General features: G+C 36.6%; 1 protein-coding gene across 8 annotated transcripts in view; it reads left to right on the forward strand.

Annotated features, from left to right (window-relative positions):
• TMEM117 (transmembrane protein 117) overlaps positions 1–26,956 on the forward strand; it is a 193,789-nt gene that overhangs the window by 96,863 nt on the left and 69,970 nt on the right. For all 8 annotated transcript variants that reach the window (XM_068997868.1, XM_068997861.1, XM_068997837.1 and 5 more), the window contains one exon: positions 23,646–23,743. In XM_068997868.1, coding sequence (XP_068853969.1) covers positions 23,646–23,743 — 98 coding nt within the window. The remainder of the gene's footprint in view (positions 1–23,645; positions 23,744–26,956) is intronic.

Below are 26,956 nucleotides of genomic sequence, written 5' to 3' on the forward strand. Positions count from 1 at the left end.
TCATGTCTGTGTAACTAAAGAACAACAGTCTGTCTGTAATCTGATTGTTTTCTGTGCTTCTCCAGTGTTTTCTTTAGCTTTTAATTTGCTTGAAAATAACAACTAAAAAGTATTTCTATTAAAGTAATTGGTGCTTTAAGAAAAAAAGTGTGCATCCTTTTTCTAAATGAAAAAAAGAGGAGACTCACAAGCATGTCTGACAGCTAGACTAACTACTCTGTGCAAACAGTTTTCGTGTCATGTTCTTGAAATATTTTTACACAGAGCAGTTAACAAGACCTTGAAAGATTATTCAGAATCATGTTTCTGTAGAGAACATATTGCCACACACAGATACTGAATAAAAGGAAGAAAACACACAACTATTACCTCTGACATTGCTGTAGCATTTTATGGATGTTGCTGCATTGGCTTCTGTTGGTAGCCATAAGCAAATCACTTTTTTAAAAGTATTTATGCACCTTACTGACTTTTATAGGCAGCCTACCAACCCTTCATTCATCATAAATGTTAAAATTCAGGAGAAATAACTTTTTGTGAAGAATGCTGATTAGAAAGGACATGGAAATTCAAGGTAAGGAATCTGTCCCCTGTGCTATGTTCAGCAAGCCAACTTGCTAACTTCAGCATTTCACTGCAGCACCTATGTGCAAAGTGTCAACACCTTTGTGTTTCTCTCTAGATTGTGGACAGAGACCGCAACTGGTCTCCATTCAGAGAGCAGTTTAGTCTGTCCAAGACTGAGTGTCCTCTGATGGTGCCTGTCTTGGTTATAGAGTCATCGAATGCAGCAGTTAAACTAAAGTTATGTGAGAGAAATTGAGGCCATTGTAGGCATTATTGGTAAGAAGAAAACAGCAAGGGGAATCGTGCTTGATGAATCTGATAGCCTTCTGTGGCAGAATGACTAGCTGGGTAGATGAGGGGAGAGCAGTGGCTGTATATGCATGTGCTGGAGAGAAACATTAATTTATTATATTAAACATTCATTCTTGTGCTTATACTGGTAGTTATTAAAATATTTGAGAGCTTAAATCCCCTTCATGATGTACAGATATTGCCATTTATCAGGACATCTCTGTGTGTTGGTAGAATTAAGGAATGTTCAGTTTTCACATGCTGATTTTCTACACCAGTCAGACTCAAAAAAAAAGAGTCTTTCATTGTTGATCCAAATAGTTCTTTCATTCTTTCTGCTGAGTGGAAAAAATGTTGTCATCCCTCACAGAATTATAAACTATTTTGTTGCACCAGGACAATTCTAGTTTAGTAATTTACCTTTAGGTGACTGAGGAAAACTCTGAGAAAATACATGCCTGTTCTGGTACTAGGTGCCCGTCTTCCTCCTTCATTCCCTACATTCTTCCAGAGCTAGTAGAAGGAATCACATTGGCTTCTTGTCCCTTCACCAATATCAAGGTAGCTCCAAGCAAGTCAGAGTCCCATAACACACTCATAGCCTACTGAGAACTGGAAAGGGCAATGGATTACCAGAAGTGATGCAAAGCAAACAGGAGTGCTGTAGTGGGTTGATGCTGCTGGATGCCAGGCACCCACCAAAGCTGCTCTCTCACTCTCCTCTGCAGCTGGGCAGGGGAGAGAAAATATAATGAAGGGTTCATGGAATGAGATAAGGACTGGGAGATATCACTCACCAAATACCGTCATGGTCAAAACAGGCTCAACTTAGAGATATGAAGTGAATTTATTACTAACAAAATCAGAGCAGGATAATGAGAAGTAAAATTAACCCTGAAAAACACCTTTCCCTCACCCTTCCCTCCTTTGAGCTCTACCTCCTACTCCAGTGGCTCAAGACAGGGAATGGGGCTTATGGTCAGTTCACCACCCAAGGCTTCTCCCGCTGCTCAGGGAGAGGAGTCATTCCCTGGCAGCATCGTGGGGTCCCTCCCATGGGAGACAGTTCTCCATGAACTTCTCCAATGTGAGTCCATCTCACAAGCAACAGCTCCCTGCAAACTGCTGACCGTGAGTCCATCCCATGGGCAGCAGTCCTCCCCAGACTGCTGCAGCGTGGGTCACTCTTTCACAGGGCACAGTCCTTCAAGGACAGGCTGCTCCAGCGGGGGAGCAGGGCCCCTCTCTCCATGGGTCTCCCACAGGATCACAGCCTTCTCTCAGGCATCTACCTGCTCCAGCATGGGTCTGCTCCATGGGCTGCATTTGGATCTCTGCATCCCCATGGTCCTCTGTGGGCTGCAAGGGGACAACTTCACCATGGCATGCAAACCCAGTACAAGTGCTCTGGTTCCACACAGGACCATCAAACTGGCAAGTTGGACCCATGGTCATTTATTTCTGTAACACAAAGGAAATCCTTTTGTTCTGATCGTACAACGGAGTCATTCAGAGCAAGTCTTACATCAGTGAAACAGCTTCTATTAGTTCCTTGATGGTACAGAACAATACTGACATTTTTATTTCCCTGTTCTTTAAGTTCAATTATAGTTTTTTTATTTTGACATAAATGGAAACAAAGAAAAGAGTCCAAGATTTGGCTTGTGATGATGGTAAGATGAACATATTTGTTGTATATACAACTTTACTAACTTTACAGAACTACATGGTTAATCTTCTCATAAAAAGATGAGATCTAACAGAGGTTATCTATTTTGGTGTTAAAATAGATACATGCATAACATTTTGATTGTATTAAAAATGGTCCAGGCTTAATTTAGTCAAAGCATTTAATAGTTTGGGGAAAAAATCTACTATATAACCTAGAATAAAATTTCATATTTATCTTTTAAAAATTAATAATATTTGTTTATAAAATCCTGAGATGTACTGCTGATGAGTACAGAAGAAGCAGAGAGCTGGTAGTCTTTTTCCATGATTCAGTAGAGACACATTAAAGATAAAATCTGAGACATGAACAAGAATTTTATTTTAATACTACTACTGATTACTGCCTGTGCTAAGAGGTGCTACAAGAAGTGCAGGTAGCATTTTCACTTTAATCTGGTAATATGTTGCAAGTATATTTTGAAAAAAAGGAACATGGGAATAGGAAAACCTAGCCACAATACAGCCATGTGTGTTAAATTAGTTATCCAAGTCACCTCATTGCATCTTGGTATATCATGTTATAATTCTGCTGCATTCTCTTGCCTTGTCTACCAAAGGAAAGCTTGGAGGCAATTAACTGCATCTACTGAGGAATTCAGTAATAAGCCCAGAAGAATAATAAAACTGTATTTAAGTCAATAGCTTAAAGGAAACAGCTGTGCAAGAACAATGACTTTTGAAACAGGGTGTATCTTGACAGAAGCTCAGATCCTCAGAAGCTCAGTATATTTCAGCCTTGTTCATTTGTCAACATAAAGGCAAGATCAAGCCTTGTGGGACTAAGTAAACTCCATAGCTAAAAATACAGTTTTACACTGCTTGTAGACACATGACAACTTTACAAAAATAATGTATTGGTAGCCTTTTCATCTAGGAAAGAATACGTTTTTATAGGAGGATGAATGCTTTTATTGAATTTAGATTCAAGCAGTGTAGTATTAGTACCTCCAAGTAATTTTAACCAGATGTTACATTTTTCTTCTTTTCAGACTTTACAAATACAGGTGGTAAGGAAATCATGCATTAAATACTTCTAAATAGAACCTTTAATTAATATTTAGAAACTATTTTGCAGTTGGCATAATTTCTAAAACTATTTATCTAATTTTTTAAACCGTGTCCCATGATTGGAATTGAATTTCGTTAATGAAGATTTTTTGCCATTTTAAGTTCTGTATTTCATATGTACTTTCCAGCAACTTTATAGCATACCTGTTCCTAAACTGAGCATGCCATCCCCATGGATGCCAATTGTGCTATATGCATTGCATATTGTTCATGAGGAGCAGTGACAGACACCCAGAGTGTCAGATCTGTAATTTGCGTCAAACAAATCTGATGAGGGTGCAATAAATTGTGACAGGGAAGCCTGACTGCCTTGTGAAGGACAAGAATGCAGGCAGAACTGTAAAGTCTAGGCTGAACTCTGTTCTCTTTTATTTGGATATAAAACAATGGTCCTTCTTGCCATACATTCGCATTGATGGACTTGTCCTAATCTGTGCAAAGGAGAGCAGAATTTAGCCCTTTAATCCTTTCTCATAGTAACTTTCCACTGATTTTGGCAAGACGCAGTTCCTGATTCAGAATTGCTGTTAACCTTCAAAATGAGCAGAAGGTATTTTGAGATCACATGTGAATCATAAACTTCTCCATTTTTGTTTTTGTTTGGCAAAGACATTTCTATTGCCATGTGTAGAACAGCTGAGGCTTTTCTTCCACATCAAACATCAAAATGTTAACTTTGCAAAGGGCAGTTCCAAAGAGATATATTATACTTTTCATTCATGTGCAACATCCTGGTTTTTTCCAGGAAGATTCTCACACTAGTTCACCCTCTAGTAGGTATCTGGGTAGTAAGGCATACTTCCATTATCTACTGTATTTGCAGCATCTTGTTATTAACATCCCAAAAAACAAAAGAAAAGGTGTTGTCCTTGGCAAGCCATAGCTCATCAATCCAGGTGTGCAAACCTCACTGCTCTTAGATGAATGAAGTTTGCACGTTTGTAACTGGACTTCAGGTGTAAAAAGATCACACTCTTTGCCTGGCAGATTGACAGCAAATTGATATGATGGAGATGCCTTGAAGAGCTGACCAAACAACACTGGTGTTTAACAGTGTGAACACTGAGAGCCGGGTCAGAACTTGAGCACATGTAGGAGCAGAAAAGTACAAACGCAGTTTGAAGCTTTTACTGCCCTCTTATGCCCAAGTCTCAGACTAGGGATCTGGGCCAAGAGATTATTTTAAATGAAAGTCATATTAGACTGTTTTTCACACAGAAGACAAATATCATGTGTCTGCAAAGTCAACTCCAGAAAAAATAAAGCATATCCAAAATATGCCCATAATTTGATGTTTACTGTGATGAAAAAGCAATGAAATCTCCAGTATAGCAAACTGGCAGAGCTGTCTGAGCAAGTATCTTTGAACTCAAAGAGCTGAAATTAAATGGGTTTTGTTCATTCGCCTTCCTTAATATTTCCCTGTAGTTGGTACTGGGGTTTTTTTTGTTGGCTTGTCTGGTTTTTTTTTTGTTGTATCCTCCAGGAACTATAAAGCATCATATTCTTATTGCTATGATGATATGGGGGCCAAATAAAAGTGTAGGAATGAAGATGGTCATCGCCATGCAGAACTTTCTTAAATAGCCTCTTCACTGTTTTTGTACCACGTATCACTTCCAGATATTATGACCACACACACAAATCAGCAGAAGGGCTCATACAAACCTTCTCCATCAGCTTCAGTACAAGGTCAGAGGGCTTAAAATGGTGCCAAAAGCTTTGTTATTTTGATCTCAGGAAGCTAACTATAGATTATAAAGTCCCCAGTTTTATTCATAAATGGAAAAGGTCATGAAACAATGTAAGCCATAGGAATCTGCTGCTAGTCATGTTCCAACTGACAGCTTAATCTATTCCTAATTATTGTGCCATAATATTTATTGTTGGGCTTCTAATTTATAGTGCAGCTAATGAGAAAGGAGCATAGTCAGAAACCACAGGACTTATTTTCAAGATGGAATTTTGATGCTATCACACTACTAAAGAGAAAGAAAAAAAAAGTTGCAAGTTACTTACCTATAAAACTTCTAAAACCTGCTAAAATAATTATGATTAGTGATATTTCTCTAAAGGGTGACACATTTGTATAACATTACTATGTACTGTGCATATATAAAATATAATATAAAAATACTGCAAGAATTTAAAAGCCAGAAACTTCTTGGATCAGAAAAATATAGACTCTAGAATGTGAAAGAAGATACACTCAAACTAACCAAATAATTAAACAACAGTTATAAAAACAAGAATGACCAGAGGCAAAAGATATTTTAGCTCTATTTCAGTATCTTCCCACAGCAGAATGAGTATTGTGAAATAATTTGGTAAGGGCAGCCATACGTATGCTGTCTGTGCTGACTGGACATTCTGCTGTAAAAATAGTACAGATGTGTACATGCCATATATTTAGAATGTCATATAAGAATTTTGGCTGAGAAATGCCCTTCATAAATAGCACCCTTCAAAAATATCCTGCTCAGTGCTCAAATGAGGACTTTTGTGATGCTATAGCTTAAAAACCATATATAAATATGTCTTGGTTTGCTTGTGTATGCCCTTTTACCTGATACTAATTTTTCCATTTGAAGGAATAGGTTCTTTGCTTTGGTAACATTTCTGCAGCAACATATTGTCTTCAGTTCTTCTTCAACCTCCTTTCTAGAAGCTCTTTCTTACTGCCCATTTCTGTTTTCTAGCATTTTGATTTTATTTTGTAACTGAAAAATCGCAGTGGAGTTGTGGCAGTGTAGGGGCAATGCAGATTGCCAGAAAGTTGGCATGCATTGAGCTTTCTCATTGACTCCCAAAGAATGTTTTTAGATCATTTGTGTAACCAGAAGAATCAATGGAGAAAAACACATGGAGGACAAAATTAATCTTTGAGCTTGTACAAAAAAGTCTTAAGCCTTGAGATCCTTCACTTATTTATTAGGTAAAGTTCTTTCATTATAGGAATGGGAAGATACTTAGTGACACAAATTTGCGGATGGCACGCTGCCAGGAGGCCGGTGTCAAGCAGGACAGTAAGAGTGGTAGATAGCCCAGTGTTGTAGACTTCCCTGCCTTAGAGACTGGGGCAAGAGCTTGAGCCTGGGAATGTTGACTGTATTTGACTTTGCAGTCTGTAAACTGCTGCTCATACAAAAGTATTTGTGGCACTGGGACCTAAGTCCCAGTTTAATTTTTCAGGGTGTTAGTTTTTGCCAGTCAGATCATAAAAGCACTGTTCAGGAAGGAAAGGCAAAAGTACCTCTTCTTATATATAAATTAATATTTTTGTACTTGCATGTGTAGTCACTAAAAAGTGACTGCTTTTTAGTGTGCCATTAAAAATTCACCATTAAAAATAAACTAATCTTTAAGATAATTTAAAAAACTTTAATTCATCAAGTCATTTATTTTCCCAAAAGCCTGCATCCCCTTTTTTCTACTCGTGAGAGGACTTTAATATAAGTATCTGACTGAGGAAGTATGCATATATGTAGATACATTATATATATAATATATGACACAGGAAATCAACCACTCATTTGCTGGCTTTGTGCTACATTGATTGTTATACTGAAACAGCTAACAAGTAATCATTTTTCTGATTATTTTCATCAATTGTATGCATGAGGTTGCAAGTAATTTGCTCTAAATATGTCCTGTTCACCATCGTTGGTAATTCTCAGCTTTTTGTTGTTGTTGGTTTGGTTTGGTTTGGTTTGGTTTGGTTTGGTTTGGTTTGGTTTTTTTGTGGGTTTTTTGGTAATTGTGCCAGAAATGGAAAAAACAATTTTACTAAAAATGGTAGAAATAATTGCTTTGTAACTGTGCTGTGGTTAAAGAACTGAGACTGAAGAATTTGATTCTGCCATCAGTCTTTCCATTGCCTGGTTCCTAACTTGCCTGCAAATTCTGTATATAAATTGTTTGCAGGATTGTCCCAAATATGTCATAGCCTTATTTCTGTATTGAGAATGATTGATAGTAGGCACATCAATGTGGAAAGCCAAGGATAGGTAGCTTTGCAATACCAGATTCAAAAACTGTTCAAATTTATGTCCAACATTATTGAAACCCAAAAGTTTCATGGTTGCTAGGATGGGTGAAGATACATCATCAGAGGTATCTGACACAGCGAACCTTCATTCAACAGTGCTAATCACCTTCCTGTGTGTACAGTAGTACAGAAGAAGCTCCAGTGAATCAACAGTTGGTAGAACATCATTCAGAGCAAAAAAAAACCTCAAGTCTTCTCACTCTAGACTAAATTTAATTGCTGTCTGCTGAATACAGGATTACAACATAGTTTAAATGATTAGCCTAGTAACTTGACCGAAAAATTCACATGAATCAGTTTACCTTCATTACATTTCATTTGGCACAGGAAAAAAAAGTAGCAAATCTATATTTGCAAACCCAGCATAAGAAGCACAAGGGTGCAATGGATAGATGTCAGGCCTGGGTCATAAAAATGAAAGCAGTGTTTTGTGGTCCTTCATCAAAATTAATCTGCCTTCAGCTCAGGAGACCAAAGCACGTTAGGTCAGCTGCCTGTGTGTGTAGATGCTCAGTGTGTGTAGAGGGCACTGCAGTCCACTGAGCAGACACGCTGGCTTGTATTGACGCCAGTTTAGAGTATTCCTTGCTGTGTTCTAGCAGTGCTCCATAGGGGACCAAAGATCTTTGAAGACGTATAAAGTCTCTTCACTTGTTTATCCAAAGAGATAGTAAAGCTTATAAATCACTAAGCAATTATCCATTGTTTCTTCAATGATTCATATGACAGGACTGGATTCTGTGTATTTTGAAGATATCTTAACTACCTATGAAAGTGAAAAATCTATAGACTACTCCAATCAGGAGAATTTTATATTTAATAACTTCAGGTAGTATCGAATTTCTGCCTGTCTCTCAGGCATATGATAGCATTGGGGTCTTAGACATGAACTTTCTGCTCCTGGAAGTTGTGTCTTTAGTTTACCTTGGCTTGGTTCTCATCCTGTGGGTTGGTATTTTGTCTTACTTAAACAGCTCTTTTGATTCCCTTTCAAACACTTCAGGAACTAATAGTCATTCTGAGATGTCCTATGAAATATTCTAGTACCTGATTTAAAGCTGTAGTTTTCTATAATCGAAGGATAATCTTCCTGTCAGTGTCAATCCTCCTTTCTTTTGAAGGAAGTGTAAACAAGTACTTTTAAGCCCTGAATTGTATCTCCATTCTTTTGCAACTATACATTACTACGTCAATTTACTAAGCTTATTTCAAGTCATACTCTCATTTTTAGTATTTTGTCTTTTCCACGTCTCACTCTCTGTCTACCATCTCACTCTCTTTCTAGAATCTGTTTAAGTCCTCTTTGACCATCTATTTTCTCGTTTCATTTTCCTATCAAAAAATGAAAAAAGTTTTCAAAACTGATAAAGGTCTTTATTAAACTTTGGGTTTTCATAGGGTTCAGGAAGTCCTATTTCAAACTAAAATGCCTGTATATACTGTATTTTTTACGTGAGAAATACTTTATACTAGACCTAAGGTCGTAGCAATTTTAGCTAATCTAGAATTGTAATCATGTTTCATTATTCATCTGCTATAAAATGTTTTTTCCAATATACAGAGAGGAGCTGCAATTTTAATAAAAGTGTTTACAGATATTAACTGGTTTTCAAGCATATATAGATAATGTTTATATGCTTATATAACAAACCTTAAAAATTCTGTTCCAATTTTTCAGCCAACTGACTTGGACATATTTCATGAGATTCCTGCTTATGTGACAAAAGAAATCAGGGAATGTGTATTTCAGCTTTATGCATTATACATACACCAAGCATCACCACTCATATTTGTCATTTGTGCTTGAAGTGTTACCACATTGATTTGGCTAGGTAGTAGTTAAACCAGAAGTCTGCTGCCTAGGTTAGTATGTACTTAGGTTAAAAAGCAAGTGCGTCAGCACTAGCTTAGTTTTCAACAGAGTGTCTCTCACTGGAGTTCGAGTGGAGTTGTCAGGTACAATGTCAAAGTGGTCTTGTACAAATGGGCTACTCAGTCCTGGGCTGAGTAATTTTAAAAAATATTTTTCTGAGCAAGGACTTATGATTACAGTGAGAATTGAGAGGCATCAAAACCTTAGTCTAAGGACTGGTTCAAAGGTAACCTAATGTAGTCAAGGCAGGGAGGATGAAACTTTAGTAAAGCAGGATCTATGTATTTGATATAGAAGTGATGTAACTTAATCAGCTGTAGATATAAATTTACTTTGCCTATTGTAGTAGTGGATATCCAGTAAATATAGTATCTTTATCTTTTCCTGGTTAAAGTAATTTTTTTTTTCTCATATCCCTTGAGAATATGTAGTTACTCCTTGAGAACACTAATAATCTAACTGAATCTTTGCCTTCTCTTTACATTTATAAGGCAAAGATATAAATTTTTTTTGAGTCCTTCTGTTTATGCTTTTAGAGCTTTTGTTTCTCATTTATCAATACAGATTTCTAGAAGATATAAAGAAAATATGATGTGGGCTCTGGAGGGCAGATTTACATTTTCCCAAAATACGGTGTTTCCCTCCTTGTGCTAAGAGAGAAAGGCAAAGAGCTGGAGCTCAGCTAAAAGGTCTGCTCAGAAAAGCCCAAATGATAATGCTCCCGGGTTTTGTTAATATCATAAGGGAGACATATATAAACATAGACAGGATGAATAGAATAAAATTGATTTTAGATTGTACATCGAAGCTAGTTCAAGCATGTAAATATAATCTGTATTTCATTTCCTGAGAACTCTGGGAGAAAAATCAGAGCTACTTCGTCCAAAAAAATGCTCAAAACACCTGATCTGGCTGAATAAAAGGGGTGACTTAACAAAACAGTCAGAAGATAAGGGATAAATATTTAACTAAACCCAGTATTATGTTTTTTAGAGGCAAAAAGGCCAAAGTTTAAAGCAAAATAAGGCAGTCTTGTTATATATTCTCCATGGCATTATATTAAAAGCAGCTTAGCAGCTTCATTGGAAGCTGCTTACTGTCACTATTAGTAGAGAATTTGCAGATATTGGAGAACACTCATTATTGTTTTGTAAGAAGGAAAGCATTTAATATACCAATTATAAACTTTTCAAAAATTATGGCATGAGAAATGGCCAAAGTCTAAGTAAGATGTTGAGAAGTCAACTGGTTTTCAGCTAAGTACCAGCCAGACAATTTTCAACAGAAGATTCATGATCTTAAGAAAAACACTGATTAAAATACTTAATCAAGTAAGCCAAGATGACAAACAAGACCAGCTGTAGAGCAAAGATTGTACCATATCAGCTGTGTACACAGTATGGTTCAGCCTTGAGAAATGTCCACCTGGGAAGTAATAATTGACCAAAAATTCTTGTTCAAAAGAGAATCTGATAAAAAAATCTGCTTTACACCATGTTGATAAAGCAGCATTTTTTAATTTGCAACATCTGAACATTTAAGAAAAGTAACTTTCCCTTTCATGTGAAGTTGGTCTCCTTCAGCTTTTTCTCCTTTGTTCTTTTTTGAAAGAATATATTGGTTTTCGCTACAGTGTGTTCTATGAATATGTATAAGCCAAAAGTATGTTTTAATGAGTGACCATTAGCTGATTTCCCATGGTCTTGTGTGTAGACAGTAGATAAAAAATAAACATGTCTAACTAATGGCAAATAACTGTGCAGCCATGATCTAATGTTGCTTGTTTTCTTCGAAGTGACATCAATCCGGCTTCCCCATGGGACGAATGTTTGCAGATGGATAGGCATGCATATGAAGCCAAAAAGAAAACCTGAAAAAAGCTTGATTCTTTGTTTATATAAGAGATATTAAATTTCACATGAAAGTATACTAGGGGCTGAAAAACAACTGTATTTTAAGGATTGTGTTCTCAAGTGTGCTTAGAAGTGGAACAAATTTCCTTCCATTCTCTTTGAATGTTCTCTTTGCCCAGAGGTCCTGGTGTTCTTTCACTCCTTATTGAACAAAACCAACAAAAGTACAAAGTTCTGCCTATGCTCAGTAACTAAGCATTTTGGTTAAAGACTGCTATTTTCTATAGCCAAGGGGATGTGAGAAGGCAATGTTCCTACCAATCATTTCTAGCAATCCTTGACTTCCCAGTCTGCAAAACCTCTTATCTACTTACTGTCAAATTGGCTGTGGAACATATTTCAGCACAAGTCCAGAAGGGAGTGTAAAATTCTGTCCCTAGAGATACTGCAATTTCTCTCAGCTCTCTTTTTGCTGTACCTCCTTTTCTCTAGCAACCCAACAAGTACTTAAGAATTCTTCACAAACCATTATCCCCTGTGTGTCTTCAATATTCTTCCCAAACAACGTTCAGTGTGAAACATTTTCAGTTGTATCCATTAATGTTTAATAACCAGCTTTCCCTTTGCTGCTTACTGTACAAAAAAATATCAATATTTGGAGCTGTTAAAATTTGTAATATTTTTCCTTGACTCTGCAATAGCATCAATTTTATCTGAGAGCCAAAGTGGAGTTTTGTGTGATATGAGAGTGTCTTATCCTCTACTTTATTTCAAGGCATCAAATTTGGTGGAAAATCTACAAAAACATGAATGAGAATAAAAGGAAACTTAATGGTTATATCTTTCTTTATTTGGTATAGCTGAGCTGAGCCAATCACACCATTTTAAGGCAATAGCAGTATCACTTGAAATCCTCAAGGCCTTCAATATTAGGATTTTTTAATAGAGACGACTTTAGTTATGATCCCAATCTTTTGATTATTTAATCCCAAAAGTTCTCTATTCAGGGAATAGGGGCATTCATTTTGTGTTCTTCTTTCAGCACTAATTCCTTGAACAATGCCAATACAGTTTAAGAGTAATCATTATTTCTCAGCTTTCTAATAAGATCCTCTTGTGAATTTTTGATGGATATTTTTACATTTTAATTATTATCTGAGAATTGTTAAAAAATTGCCTACGTTTTCATAAAGAACATAATCCAACAGGAGAAATAGTTGACTGACTTTTCAAAACAAAAGGTTTGTTATTCAGAATAGCAAATGACTTTGCAACAGTCTGGAGATTTTCTTCTGTTGAAGTGAAACTGGTACTAATCACCTTCCGCTGAATACCTTCTGTGTGTACTCTTTAGTCTGGAAGTAAGACCAAAGTAACACTTTGCCATTTAAAGAGGATTGAACAAAACTGTGGCTATGCTTGCACCTTAAGTGCGGAATTGCACAGGAAATGGGGACAAATAGAAGGATTTATAACTTGCTGATGGACTATGTTCTCAGTGTGATTGTAGCTTCAGTATAAAAGGGTAACTAAAAACAATTGATGATGCTACCTGTAAATCTGTCAAAGGACCAGCTGCACATAAATATTATTCTAGTTGTATAACCCCTAATAGTATGATAAGAAAATATGGGAAAGAGCCAAGGAAAATTTTTCCGAAGTGCTTCATGAATTTTTTCAGTTTTTTCTCCAGTAAGAGTTTTCATGAGGAACTAGTTTTGTGCAGAATTGTTCTCATTCTCTATTTAGAGTGAAAGTATTGTCATATAGTAGCTGTGTTTGCCATGAGTGCAGAACAGAAAAGGCCATGTAAAGGAAGTTTCAAGTTCCCCTTTACTTACTCTGAAGTTAAAGCTTCTCGTAAAGAAATGAAATGGATTGAAACCACTCTGAGCTGTCAGTACATCACAGCTTTGAATCAACTGGAAAAGCAGCACGGTGTCAGCAGCATGGAGATGGATTTTCATTTAATTAGGTGCCTTGTTCTGGCAAGAGGAAACAGGCAAATATCTCAGCAGAGTGGCCTGTGTGCCTCCTGCCTGTCACCGGGGGCATCCCAGTGTTCGGCTGGCTCTCCTGTGGTTGTGTGCCTGGGTGCAGAGCGGTGGAAGGCAGAGAGTAAACATCAGAGCTTGAAGTCATATTCTTCATTCAAACAAATTCATTCATTCTTACTAAGTTCTGCATTATGTAGACACCAATAGAGAATTTTGGAAGATATGCTTATGTAAGTTATATTTACTCTATTTAACCGTTGATCTGTAACAAACTGTGTAAAGTGAAATCAATTCCCAAAAATCAAGTGTATCTCACATTCACTCATTCATAGGAAGATACTTCCTCATTAGTCACTAAGTGGAAGTTAAATAGAGAAGAAAATAGCAACCTCCCAAAATAATTCATTAGAAGTATGCTATTGTCACAAATTTTTGTCACAAAGGTTACTTTTTTTACTCCCTCCCCTGCCACAGACTCACACTAACACTGTGTACCTAAGTGTTGGACAAGTCTTGTTTATACATTTGTTGGTCTTCTGTCATCCCTTAACTCAACAAATATAAATAAAAAGTATTTGTGGGAAAGGAGAAGGCATGTGAAAGGCACCAAATGACGTGTGTTGTCACTTTTTTTCTGAAAAGCAACAACTTCAAAACTACAATTGTCAGAACAGCAATTGATGACCTTCTGGCACATCAAAAGATAGACTACAGAGAAGTTGCATTGACAATTTACAACTCTAACTGTGAGTCTCTGAGGGCATCATGATACAAATAAAAATGATGGCACTGCTCAAGAGTAATAGCTAACAGCCCATGCAAAAAGCTGTCTGCATCTGTTACAGCACACAAGTACGTGCAAGTGTTACTGAGAAAATTGTTAGATGGAGATGTTGAAAGAAGACAGGCCTGAAATTAAATTTGATCAGTAGAAACCTTTGTCTTGTGAACCTGTCTGGCATGGGCCTCCTTCATGTCTTGGGAACTGATATTTATTCCATGCCAAAGCTGGTAGTGTGCTCTACAACAGGTACTCTGGTAAGCTTCTGTTTGCAAAGTCCGGGAGGACTTTCTTTAGAGGCATAAGTATTCCTTGTCAATATATCCAGAATGGCTGGCAATCTATCCAGAACAGCTCAGCATCTGTGTTGTATTATGCCAAATCAAACCAGAATTTGTTCCCAGTCCTTCATTGCTGCAGACAGTGACCTTTCTGAGTTCTATGTCCTTTATGGGACCAGGCAGTTGAGTTTGTCTGTGACTTGCAGGTACATTCAGACATCAAAAATTTTGCTTAGATTAAGACAGTCTCAGAGGATGAACCACACCTTAATTACTGTGTGCCACAATTTAGGTATATAGCTACATATATGCTAAAACAAAACTTCTGTGATTATGTGAGGTGATTATACAGCTTGAAACTGTGAACCTGTACATTGCTGTCATTTGAAGATAAATGAGGAAATGCTTGCATGCCTCCAATATTCCAAAATGTTATGGATCCGACCCTAATTTAAAAATTTCTACTTGAATTTTGCATTAAAATTCCCTTTCAGCATGAACTCATTGTGAACCTTCTGCCATAGGCCGTCTCTATACTAATCATGTGCTGGCTCAATTCTTTCTTCAGTGCTTTGTTTGTAGATAGCTGTACAAGATTCATAGGATTAAAGAAAGGATAAGTTGTGAAAGAGTCTGGTTCTGCAGCTACAGAAGATGGGGAGACCTGAAGGCTGATACTTTGCCTAGGTGTGTCTTTATAATTAAAGTCAGTGGATAATGCCTATAACAGTGGTTAAGATATAAGCTCTGGTAGATACAAGACTAAACATGGGCACACTGATTTGACTGCTTTAAGCAATAGTCTACTGCACAAAAGTACACCAATGCACCTTTGGCATCATTCCCTAGAGAACTTTGCAATTTGCAGTCTCAAAAATAGACAAACACATCTTGTGGACTAGGAAAGCACCTCTGGTATTTGCATTGGATGTCTCTGCTCCTGGCTTGGGTTACCCTTTTGTGATATGACTTGTCCGTTCTCTAAAACTCTTTGCTTGCTTCCCTCCAGGACCTGCCCAAGGAACTCTAAGGACTCTCTAAGTATCTTTGTCTGAAACAGCCTACTGAGGGCAAAAGCCTAATTTTTAGGCATAGGATGCGTGAATACAGTCCTTTCCTATGATAAAACCTAATCTCTTATGAGCCATCATGTATTTCATTAACTAGGTTAATGACAATTTGGTGAGAAACACTAAAAAATGTAAGAAACCATGCTGGGATTCATGCTACCAGAATTTCCAGTGCCAGCACTATAACCATCTGAGCAAGTTCTGATTTAGAGTGAAGACAAATATGCACATCTTTACAACAGAACCTAATTTGAAATGAATTTCACCCCAGAAATGCTTTTTTCTTTTCATTGAATATAAAAAGAATATACATTGATCTAAATGCGTGTCCCATGTGCACCAAACATGGCATGGCTTCTGTCTCTGGCCTTTCACCTGCACCACCAAGCTCTCTAAATGAGTAAAGCAAACTCTCCTGCCACAACAACCTAAAATGGAACTGAGCTGAATGACTTAAATAAAAATCGTGATGTGGCTTTATGTCTCACACTTTGTCTGTAATACATGACATTACCCAGACCTCTGCTTCTGCGTTTGTAACACTAATAAGGAAGCTGTAAAGCAAAGAAAAAAGTCTTCTGAAATGGGCTGTCGATTATATAAACAGCAAGTGCTTGCCACATGGCAGCCAGGATATTTTGTTGCACATATATAGTGATTTGTGCGCACAGTAGGGACTTGAAACATGGTAGGAAATGAAATGGCACAGATTAGAGTTTTTGTGAAGAATCTCTGCTTCAATTGTAAAATTGTTCCTAAACAGTTCTTTATATTTATGAAGGCATTCCCAGTTAAAAGAAAATTCATCTTCTTTTTAAAATTTAAATTTTTTTTTGAATTTTGAATTTGGCTTTTAAGAAAAGCAGAATTTCTTTAGAAATTATTTCTCCTGGTATTGAAAAACAAAGTATAATTTCCAGAATAAGTTGAATAAACTTAAACTAATTGCAGACCAGATTTCTCCCTAATTCACCTTTTGATATCTAAAGTTTTTTACCAGAAATTCATTGTGGGGTAGGTGTTGGCTTTGTGAAGCATTCTGTCCTAACTGAATTTGAAAATGAAAGGAAGTGCTGGCAGAAGTAACTTTTCTAAAGTTGAAGCTAGAGTGTATATGTTTTTAGCTGTCCTGCCATCTTGTTGAGTTGTTATCCCTGCATGGATTGCAGAAACCATTATGATACTATGCAGAATCAAATCAAGATCTTCTGGCTAAAAAAGAAGAGGCTTACTGCGTCCTCAGTGGGTGGAGAAATAAATTTGCATGGATCCATAAAGATGGCAATAACTAACATAGACCTCCTTCGTGTTTGTACAAAAGGGTTTCTTTAACTGGTTTTGGTGAGAATTCGATTGTAAGACAGTGCACGTGTGCAAATGTTGTGTATTGGGAGAATAAGAGCTCGTAAGAGCAATACTTAGGAAACAACGTGGGAAATATGCAAATGCACAAAATTGTAGTGGGGACCATTGTGGGAGCCACAAAAGTGAACCATAGTATTCTTTATCACTCATATTTGTTACTGAATTGTGACAGCAATTTAATGTTGTTTTTTAGGATTTACTTATAGTTAGAATGGTATGTGTTGGTAAGGCAAGAACAGTTTGCTGGCTCTGATTAAAATGAGAAAACAATAAAGAGTGTATTGAAGGAGCCATTTTGTCTCTGATTGCTGTTGCTTTGAAAATACAAATATAAAAAAATTATTACAATTAAATTGAAGGAGAAGTAACCTAAAAGAAACTTCAATTTTTTTTAGGATAGAAGTCAACTAAATTAGGAATGTTCCAAAATAGAGGAAGCAGAAAAAGCTTTAAAATCTAGCAGTGTATTTACAGCTGACTAATAATGTTTAGCTTGAAAAATATCGTCTGCCTTATAGGTCTGTGAGCCTAATTACAAATATTTGTTAAATTTGTTTTCAAACACACATTTTGTATATTCTAAAATGCAGCAGAGGGGATTGAAATAAATTAGCAGTTATTTCAGAAGGATGTGTAACAAAGTTCTTGACACTTCTGCTCAACTGCCAAAACAATTTCAGAATTAAAAGAGGCATTGCATATTATCATGTGTAAGCTGTGTAACTGTTGAAGTATGATCACAGAACCACAGAATTTTAAGGGTTGGAAGGGACATCTGGAGATCATCTAGTTCAAGCCGCTGCCAAAATAGTCACTTAGAGCAGATAACACAGGAATGTGTCCCAGAGGGTTTGGAATGTCTCCAGAGAGGGAGACTCCATGACCTCCCTGGGCAGCCTGTTCCAGTTCTCTGCAGCTCTCAGTGTGCAGAAGTTCTTCCTCATTTTGAGATGGAACTTCTTGTTTTTCAGTTTATGGCCATTGCTCCTTGTCCTGTTGCTGGGCACCACTGAAAAGAGTCTGGCACCATCCCCTTGACACCCACCTTTGAGGTATTTATATGCATTAATGAGATCTCCTCTCAGTCTTCTCTTCTCCAGACTAAACAGGCCCAGCTCCTGCAGTCTCTCCTCATAAGAGAGATGCTCCAGACCCCTCATCATCGTTGTAGCCTCCCCTGGACCCTCTCCAGTAGGTCTTTGCTGTCCTGAACTGTGGAGACCAGAACTGACACAGCACTATAGATGTGGCCTCACTAGGGCTGAGTGGAGGGGCAAGATCTCCCTTGACCTGCTGGCCACACTCTTCCCAATGCACTCCAGGACACCGTTGGCCTTCCTGGCCACAAGGGCACTGCTGGCTCATAGTCAGCTCTCACCCTCCAGGACCCCCAGGTCCTTCTCCACCGAGCCGCTTCCAGGAGGTCAGCCCTGGCCTGTGTTGGCACTTGTGGTTATGCCTCCCCAGATGCAGGATCCTGCATTTGTCCTCACTGAACCTCATTAAGTTTCTTTCTGACCAACTAGCCAGCCTACCAAGGTCCTGCTGAAGGGCAGCAGAGCCTTCATGTGTACCAGCCGCTCCCCCGAGTTTTGCATCATCTGCAAACTTGCTGAGGATACATTCTATCCCTTTGTCCATACTGATGATAAAAAAGTTAAGACTGGTCCCAGTATTGATCCCTGGGGAACACCACTGAATACAGGCCTCCAAATGGATTCTATTCTGCTGATCATGACCCTCTGAGATCTGCCATTCCGCCAGGTCTTGATCCCCCTCACTGTCCGATCATCTAACCCACAATTCCTGAGTTTACCTGAGATTATTATGGGAAACAGAGTCAAAAGCCTTGCTGGAGTTGAGATAGGCAACATCAGCTACTCTCACCTCACTGACCCATCCTGTCATGCCGTCATAGAAGGCTATCAGATTTGTCACCATCCACAGAAGACAATTTTCTCCCATCAATCCAGATGAAAAAAGCAAAAAAATATTTTCGATATGGGTTGCTTTTATACATCAGGTGAACAGCTCCACAGTTTTCACATATCACAAAGAAGAAAAGTGATGGAGAAGAACTTATAATGACTGAGTAGTAAATGTTTCCCTAGTTTGGTATATGATCACTGTGATGTAGTATAGTACTTAAAGACTGAGATATGATAAAGAATTAATGTGCAGTTAGTGGGACACCTATATATAGCTCCTACCTAAAAGCACATAACAGCAAAGCAAGGGGAGTGTATCCCCTCAGCGGTATGCATTAGCTCTCATTGACTTCACACTCTGACTTCAGAAAACATAATTACTTTGACCTGATTTAGCCCCAGTTTTTTTCTAGAAAAAACTCACATACTCTTCAGAAACACATAAGCAATGTTCAGTCTTGCTCAGTCTTTGCAGAACTATTGATGGATTCTTTGATGAGGAATGCAATGTTCATGGTCTTGCCATGGGAAACTGCCCTCTGACCTGTCCTGACACTATGCCTTCCTTACAGTTTCTGGAAGATTTTAGAATTTATGATATCCACTCTTATCAATGAAATGACCCAGTTGCAGGACTGAAAATAATGCTTTTTGTTTAGAGCTTGGGGTGAGTGGAGATGTGCAAGTTATGAGCTATTTAAAGGCTGAGTATCAAGTGAAATTAATTTAGTGTTATTTACTAAGAGGTTTATGATTTAAAATAAGGTATTTAAAATTGTAAAATTATAAAAATTGAAAAAACCCTTCTAATATTTGAGTTGTGTATTTAGCAGTGGTAGATAGATATATTTTGGCAAATGCAGTTGTTCAAGGTACTCCATTTTCCAGCAATAACAGTATGGTGTCATGTCCCCCTGGCTGAGTAGTTGCACACAAACAGCTTCTTCACTGATATTTTATGTTGGAGTTCTACTGTCTATTAGAGTTTTGCATACTTATTGCTTTATCAAAATAATCATTAAAAAAATGTCATATTTCACCATTTGGTTTGTGTTTTCAGGCTTTTCTTGTGGGTCTTAGATTCTTTTGCTTCTGTTGAATTCTGGAGGGCTACTCTTACCCTGTTTTGATGATTTATCCAAGTATGAATAAAGCAATTGAAAGCCACTGTTTAGGGCTTGTCTCCACTTCATGAATATTGCAGCATAGAATACATCGTGTCCTAAAGCCCAGAGTCCATTTCTCTAGCAAGAAACAGTTTCTACAGCTGCTTATATGAAGAAGTGCTACAATTAAAAACCAACTGGTGTACTTTTCTATTTCTACATTTCTAAAATGCAATTTGTCAGATGAAAACAGCTTGGCCACCAGCCTGAGCTGCATCAGTTTTCTGTGAGTCATCTCTTTGTGTTCTGAAGATGATAGCATAGTTCCTGCTAGTGAAGTATTTGGTTGATATTTTGTGGGCATGACCAAAGTATTTGGTCATTTTCTCCTATTTTTTCTTTTAAGGGAAGTTTCACTTGCAGTTATCTTATAACAGAAGAGATACTTGCCTTACCTGAAACTCCCAGTGCAGAGGTTGCCTCTGCTGGGGAGGACCCTGTGAGGTACAAGGCAGCATCATTCGATATGAGGATCTAAGGAGAGATGTAAAGTATGTGCAGAGTATCCTGAACAATAGGCTCAAGGAGTAACTGCATGGAAGGAATAAATGATCCTTGAGGTATCTTACTGCTCCACTTGGTACATCTCAGGTATCTTAGGTGTCTTACTCTTTTATTGGATTTTTTTTTTAAAGTTTTTTTATGATTTTGTTTTCTGCACTTCTTGTCTCATAAGTTACTTGCTCTGAATGACTTTGAATCCCAGATTCTTTCTTCTATGTGATACGGCATCATTTTTCAAATTATTGAATTATATATTGTATAGTAGTATATATCATAGGCCAGGGGCTCTGAACAAGCTGGTCTAGTGCAAGGTGTCCCTGCCCATGGCAGGGTGGGGCTGGAACTAGGGGGTCTGTGATGTCTCTTCACACCCAAGCCTTTCTATGATTTGATGATTGTATCAAATGTTAAAAACATCTTATCAAAAGGAACAATTTTATTTTTCTGCAACAGAAAAATGTTAGTCATACATTTTGCTATTAATTTAATGATAGTAATAGATGTTTTTAAATCATGATGGGTTAGCTTCATAATTAATATAATGTGGTTAATATGAATAGTTGATAAAGTCATATTTATATGGCAAAATGAAGGTTAACATGCCATATATATGTGATATACTAATTATTTATAGAAAATGGGTTTTTTGTGGCATTTGTATAACTTATAAACTCAGGCAATGTGTGTGATACAGCTTTGCTTTTGAAATTTAGTACAGTGTAACTGTTTCCCTCATAAGACACTAAATAAAATGAAAGTGTATACATGGACTGTATGTAGGGGCCATTCCTTTCTGAACTTAAGCAGTGTAATTATTGATTAAAGTATATTGCACCTACTAGTTCAAGAAACAAATACATTACTTAATTACATTGTAAGTGACTTTCCTTATTTTATCTTGATTATGTAAGTTGCATTATGTAAGTTATTCCCACGCATCAGCAATGTTTTCAAACATAGTCCAGTAAAGCAGAGATAAATGTATGCTGTCAAGCAGTTGCATTTGGAAATATGAACAGAGAAAGAAAAACACACTCACACATTTCCTTACACTAAGTTCTGCAAATCAAATGAAAATTTATATTTTTTCTGTTTCTGAAAACAATGGATATTTCATATATATCTAAAACTTGTCTGCTGTATGACAGTGTTGAGTGTTTTTCTCCTGTGAGCTGTTTTCCACAGTGACTGTCCTTGACCAAACCAGAAAATGAATTTGATTTCTCTAATGCAAAAGGTAATTGGATTTCTCTTTATGGAATGCATCCCTTTAATGACCGTTTCTGCTTCAGCCAATTTATCTGCAACCAACCTGACACTGATCTGGTGATATGACTTTAAATAAATGCTAAAGTTGGGAGATGAAAGACCAACTATTTGATACCAGAAAGAACATTTCCTGCCTCATCTTGCCATTTTCCTCTGAAAATATCTCCATCACAAATGTCATTCTTATGAAACATGCTCCTCCGGTAATTGGTCATAGAGCTGCAAATTGCATCCTTCTCCCAAATATAATAATGTCCCAGAAAGCATCTGGAGAAACTGTTTTGAAACTTGAATAAAATATCTTGAAATATCTGTTCTTCTTTGCAAATATTCATTACTAAGTAGACTCTTCATAAGAGGAAAAAAGTGTTACTAAAGTAGTGAACTAAATCTTTACAGAAGTCTTGTTCAGCATTAAATATTTATAGAAATATTTATTTAGATAATAAGGGTGTTAAAAATATTATAGCTTGCTGATCTGAGAAAAGATTTACCTACATAATATAGTTATTAAAGGTGGTATTTTGGGATATTATCTGTTCTTTGTTGAGGTTAGGTTTGATGGAATAATAAAATCCTAGAATGTGCATTTCTATTTATTTAACATAGTCATTATCCTTTGGACCCAGCCCAGGCTAATATACTGAGCACTTTTAACCCCAAATGGACTTGAAGCCAACATTTAGAAGCTGAATCCATTTTTAATTTATTCATGGGCCACGTGTTCTTTTTGATAAACACTCTTAATGCCATTGGTTGAAAGTCGTAGCTTACACTCTGGATGGTAAACTAGATTTTAAAACATCTGTGTAGAAAGTAAAAGCAAGAAATTTTGTCTTCAGATTGAAGTTATTTCCTTCTGAAACCCTAACACTTATTTTCATTTTGATCAAAACACACAGTAATTTCCCACTCTGTACTGATAACAGTGAGAGATAGAATTTGTTTTACTTATCGGCATTTTGAAGCAGGTTGTCACCCCCATGTCCTTTATCTGTTTAATTATTTCTTTAATCTTTACAAATGGGTAGTTTTTCCACTCTTGATTGTTTGCACAATGGAATTTATGAGTTTATTGTGATATAACTTTAGGTGCTTTTTAGTACAGTTAATTTGAAGTAAATGGATATGAAAGCAGAGCTTCCCAAAGAAGCACATGCCTGAGGGGTATTCACCTCCCTCACCGAGCTGAAAGTAATTTTTAATACTTTCATGTACCACCCAGAAGTACTGCATATATATGAATCTCTGGACAGAAAAACAGATGGTGTCTTCAGATACGAATTATGAAAATGAGAATAAATATTTCATACTTTAAAAATTTTTTTGCAAGTTTTAAGGTTTTTTTCTGTTGCCAGTCCCAAGTGTGCTTTTTATACTGCTAGCAGGAACTGAGAGGAGATTATAAATGTTATATAGCGCTTAATTCACAGGCTTTCACTGCCTAGCTGCAGTTCTGATTTCAAGAGTGGAAATTCTGCTGATGCTGCTCTCAGGGAGGTGGTTTCCCTCTCCCAGATTGGGCCAGAAAGCTTCACAGTCACAGGGGATGTAACTTGTGACCTATAGGTTGCTGTAACTTTTAGACTGGTTCCTCTTCTTATCTTTGGACCTCTACAGGTTTCATTGTTTCTTAAGCAGTTGCATGCACTTCTAGAGGCAGAATATGTAGGCCAATATAGGTTATTTTGATTGTAAATAACACAATTATTATTATTATTCTACTGTCTATTATAATTACCAGAACTGATGCAAGTGTGCCATACATAAAATAAAACTGTTCCTAAAGTCCTTGCTAGTACTGTCTTATGTGACACCCATGCAACTGTCTACTATTTCTTCTTTCCCTATAGGTCACAGATATGATGCTTCAGGACAAACCCTACCCAGACTGGGGAAAGTCTGCCAGAGCTTTCTGGAAGAAAGGAAACATTAGGATCATTTTATTCTGGTAGGAAAATAGTAAAATCAAATTACTGTAAATAAACCTTTTATAGAAAATTGCAAAAAAATATCTTCTTTGACTGTCAGTGGCAGAAAGAGATAATGTTGAAGAAAAAGAGGTAAACCTCTTCTAACAAAATATTAAACAATGCAAAAACGGCACATAAGTAAGGAATTCCTAATCAAAATAATTGGTGTAGAAATATAATTATTAGATTGATTTATAGCTTTTCTTTTATTCTATTTTGACACTTTGTAACTGAGTTGCAAAATTCTTGCTATATATGATAATATTTGGGTGTCCCACTGTCATTCCTTGGAATAAAATAGATATGTGAATTTCCTTTTGTGAAATTAATTATAGCAATTCCTTGAATTACCACATGAATAGGATTTAAAATGTCAAGTCAGTCTCAGATGATTGAGAAAATTATGAATAAATCAATGCAAATAGTTGTGAGGGTTAAGAGTTTATTTCACCTCAAATGTAGCCTCTTCCAGATAAATTCCAGACAAGTGTAGAGATTGAAACAGAACACAAATTATGACAGGAAAAATGGAAGATGGAAAAATGTATATTCTAAGAAGCAGTCTGAATACCTTATGGCAGAAGATTTAAGAAATAGCAAAGATTTTTTTCAATCAAAATATCTATCAGATATCAGAACCAGAAAAACTCATGAAAATATCGTCAGACCTGCTGTTTTTAAAAGAATAGATTTTAAAAGAACTCTTACGGAGAAGTTAAAAGATTTATTTGTATGGAGTCTCTACAGAAAATGCAATGAAGTATCTCTCACTTTTAAGGAATAAAAATGAGCTATTCTATTAAGTTGAGGCAATAAAGGAAATAATAAGAGAAATGTGAAGAGAAAGCAGAATCAGATGGTTGATTGGCTACACACGAAGTTGATAAGGAGCTGAAGGGGTTGAGCTGATGCAAGTTTTATTAGCACTTAATTGCCTATTGAAAAAATTGAATATTAAAATTTGGATTTTGTTTTGCTTTTTCTGCCTTTTTTTTTTTTCCCAGCAAACTAGAATTATCCTATTGGCATAAGTCTATCCTAAGTCTGAGTTCAGTTTTAGCTAAATCGATTGAATATATTATACAATTGTATATTATATATCATTATATATCAGTGTAGCGTCAATAATGGAATTATGAGCAAAACTCTAGATTAATTTCTTCTAAAGGAAACTGGGGAATATTTGCTGAAGGAAAACCTTCTCTTATCTGTTAGAACTCTTTGCACATGTCATCAAAATAATGGACAAGGAAGAAATGCTTGATCTAATTTATTTGGACTTTCCCAAGGGTTTGACAAAGTCCTTTGCTGAATGCAATTAAGAAAACTAGTAAGACTAAGTGTGCTAACGTTTAGAAATCATCTTGGCAATGTGCAGTGAAAGTTATGAATAAAATAATAATTTTCTGCTACGTTGATAAGGCCAGGGAGTTCCATTATTTAATGTTCGAAGTAGTATTCATTATTTATATACATCATAAATATTAGTGATGTGACAGAATTTAAAGATTAAGTTAATAATTTGAAAAATGCATGAAAGAGGGATCTTAGAAAACTAGGTGAAAAAAATAATGTGGCTGAATTCTTGAGTTATGGATGGGGGTGGGGGAATTTGAACAGCTCCTTGTCATCGTTGCAGGATGTGCAGAGGAAGATTGTGTCTCAGTGTGCAGGGGTGGGGAAAAAGGTAAAGTAGATGTATTGAAAAAATTCACAGACAGGTGCCAAGTGGGCTACCAATGATTACAGTGTCATCTGAGCAAAAAGCTCAGTCTAAAACATTGATTTTTTTCACCCTTGTCTGAAGAATAGCTTTGTCTGAAAGACTGAAAAGAAAAAAACTTAACTGCATTAAAAGACTGAAAAAAGGGGAAAAAATGATTAAAAGCAAGGTGACATGATAGTTTTCAAATTTATATGCTAGACAGGGAGACCTATAAAACAGTATTAAAATTACTTAAATATTGTTGCAAGCGATTTTTTGACTTCTTCTACTCTGAAATGTTACAAATCAGTATTTTATTTCAAATAATATTCACACTAACAGATCCTACCAAAAGTTTAATATCGAGAGAAGTAAAAACAATATGGGTTTTTATGCATGAGTCTCATACTTAAAGGTATGCTCAAAACCGAAAGGGTGACATAAATGGTTTTATTTTTAGCTCTAAGCAGTGAAATAAAATAGCCCTGGATGACAGTCTATATTCTGTAGGCATTATTTATATAGTGCAAGTTAGACATCAGTAAAAATAGATTTTTTTTTTCTCCACTAGGTTGGAAAAATAAAGGTGTGATATGTTATGCATGGTAACATGGGGTATTTGTATTTATTTTATTGTTGCTTACGCAATGTGATGTGTATAGACTCATTTCTGAAATGTCCTAAATGAACCATCCTCAACAATATGTCCTACACAGATACCAGTGGGTCAAAACCCATTTATTCAGGACATTTTCTAGCAGCACACCTGTTTAGTAGAGCTAGTGCTAGTGCACTGTGCTTTAATTATTCCTGGTATAGATATGTGATACACAGTCTAAAGTGGTTGATGAAATGAAAATCTTAGATACAAACTAGACTTGCTTGTCTGCTAATGTCTCTTTTATTTTCGGGTTTACTTTGCAAAATTAGAAAACTTCTATAAATGTACCAAAGATGGATGGATTGTAAAGAGAGTGAAGGCACCATCCACTTATTTGTGGTAGTTGATGATGTGGCTGCTCTGTTTCTCATGTGGAACTGTTTTCAGCTCTCCAATGCAACTAATTCACAAAGGTTTTGATTTATCTTACCATCTCCTGTTTTAAATCATTCTCTGGAAACATTGTCAGCAATTGCTTGTTGGTTGCTCCTGAGGATTCTGGCTGACTTCTGAATGTCTTCACAATATAATTCTTCCACACAGCTCATCTAGCTAAAGAATGATCAGTTGCTATTTGCCTTTGTGTATCCCATCACTAAGGAGTACTTTGAAGTGCCTTCAACTTTTTTTGGAGTCGGAGGTTGTCTTTTTTTTTCATAAAAAAGGCCTCCATTTTGGTAATTTCCAGCTCTGCTCATGGCTAATTCCAGCATTCTGAGGCAGTTTTGTATAACACTTTTATTGCTAAGTGATACAATGCAAATACAAACACACTTTCCCGTGGATTTAAGAAAGTGTGTTGTCGAGAGGATGTGTAAGGAAGCA

Source organism: Aphelocoma coerulescens, chromosome 1A (assembly GCF_041296385.1).
Source record: "Aphelocoma coerulescens isolate FSJ_1873_10779 chromosome 1A, UR_Acoe_1.0, whole genome shotgun sequence".
Classification (NCBI taxonomy): Eukaryota; Metazoa; Chordata; class Aves; order Passeriformes; family Corvidae; genus Aphelocoma; species Aphelocoma coerulescens.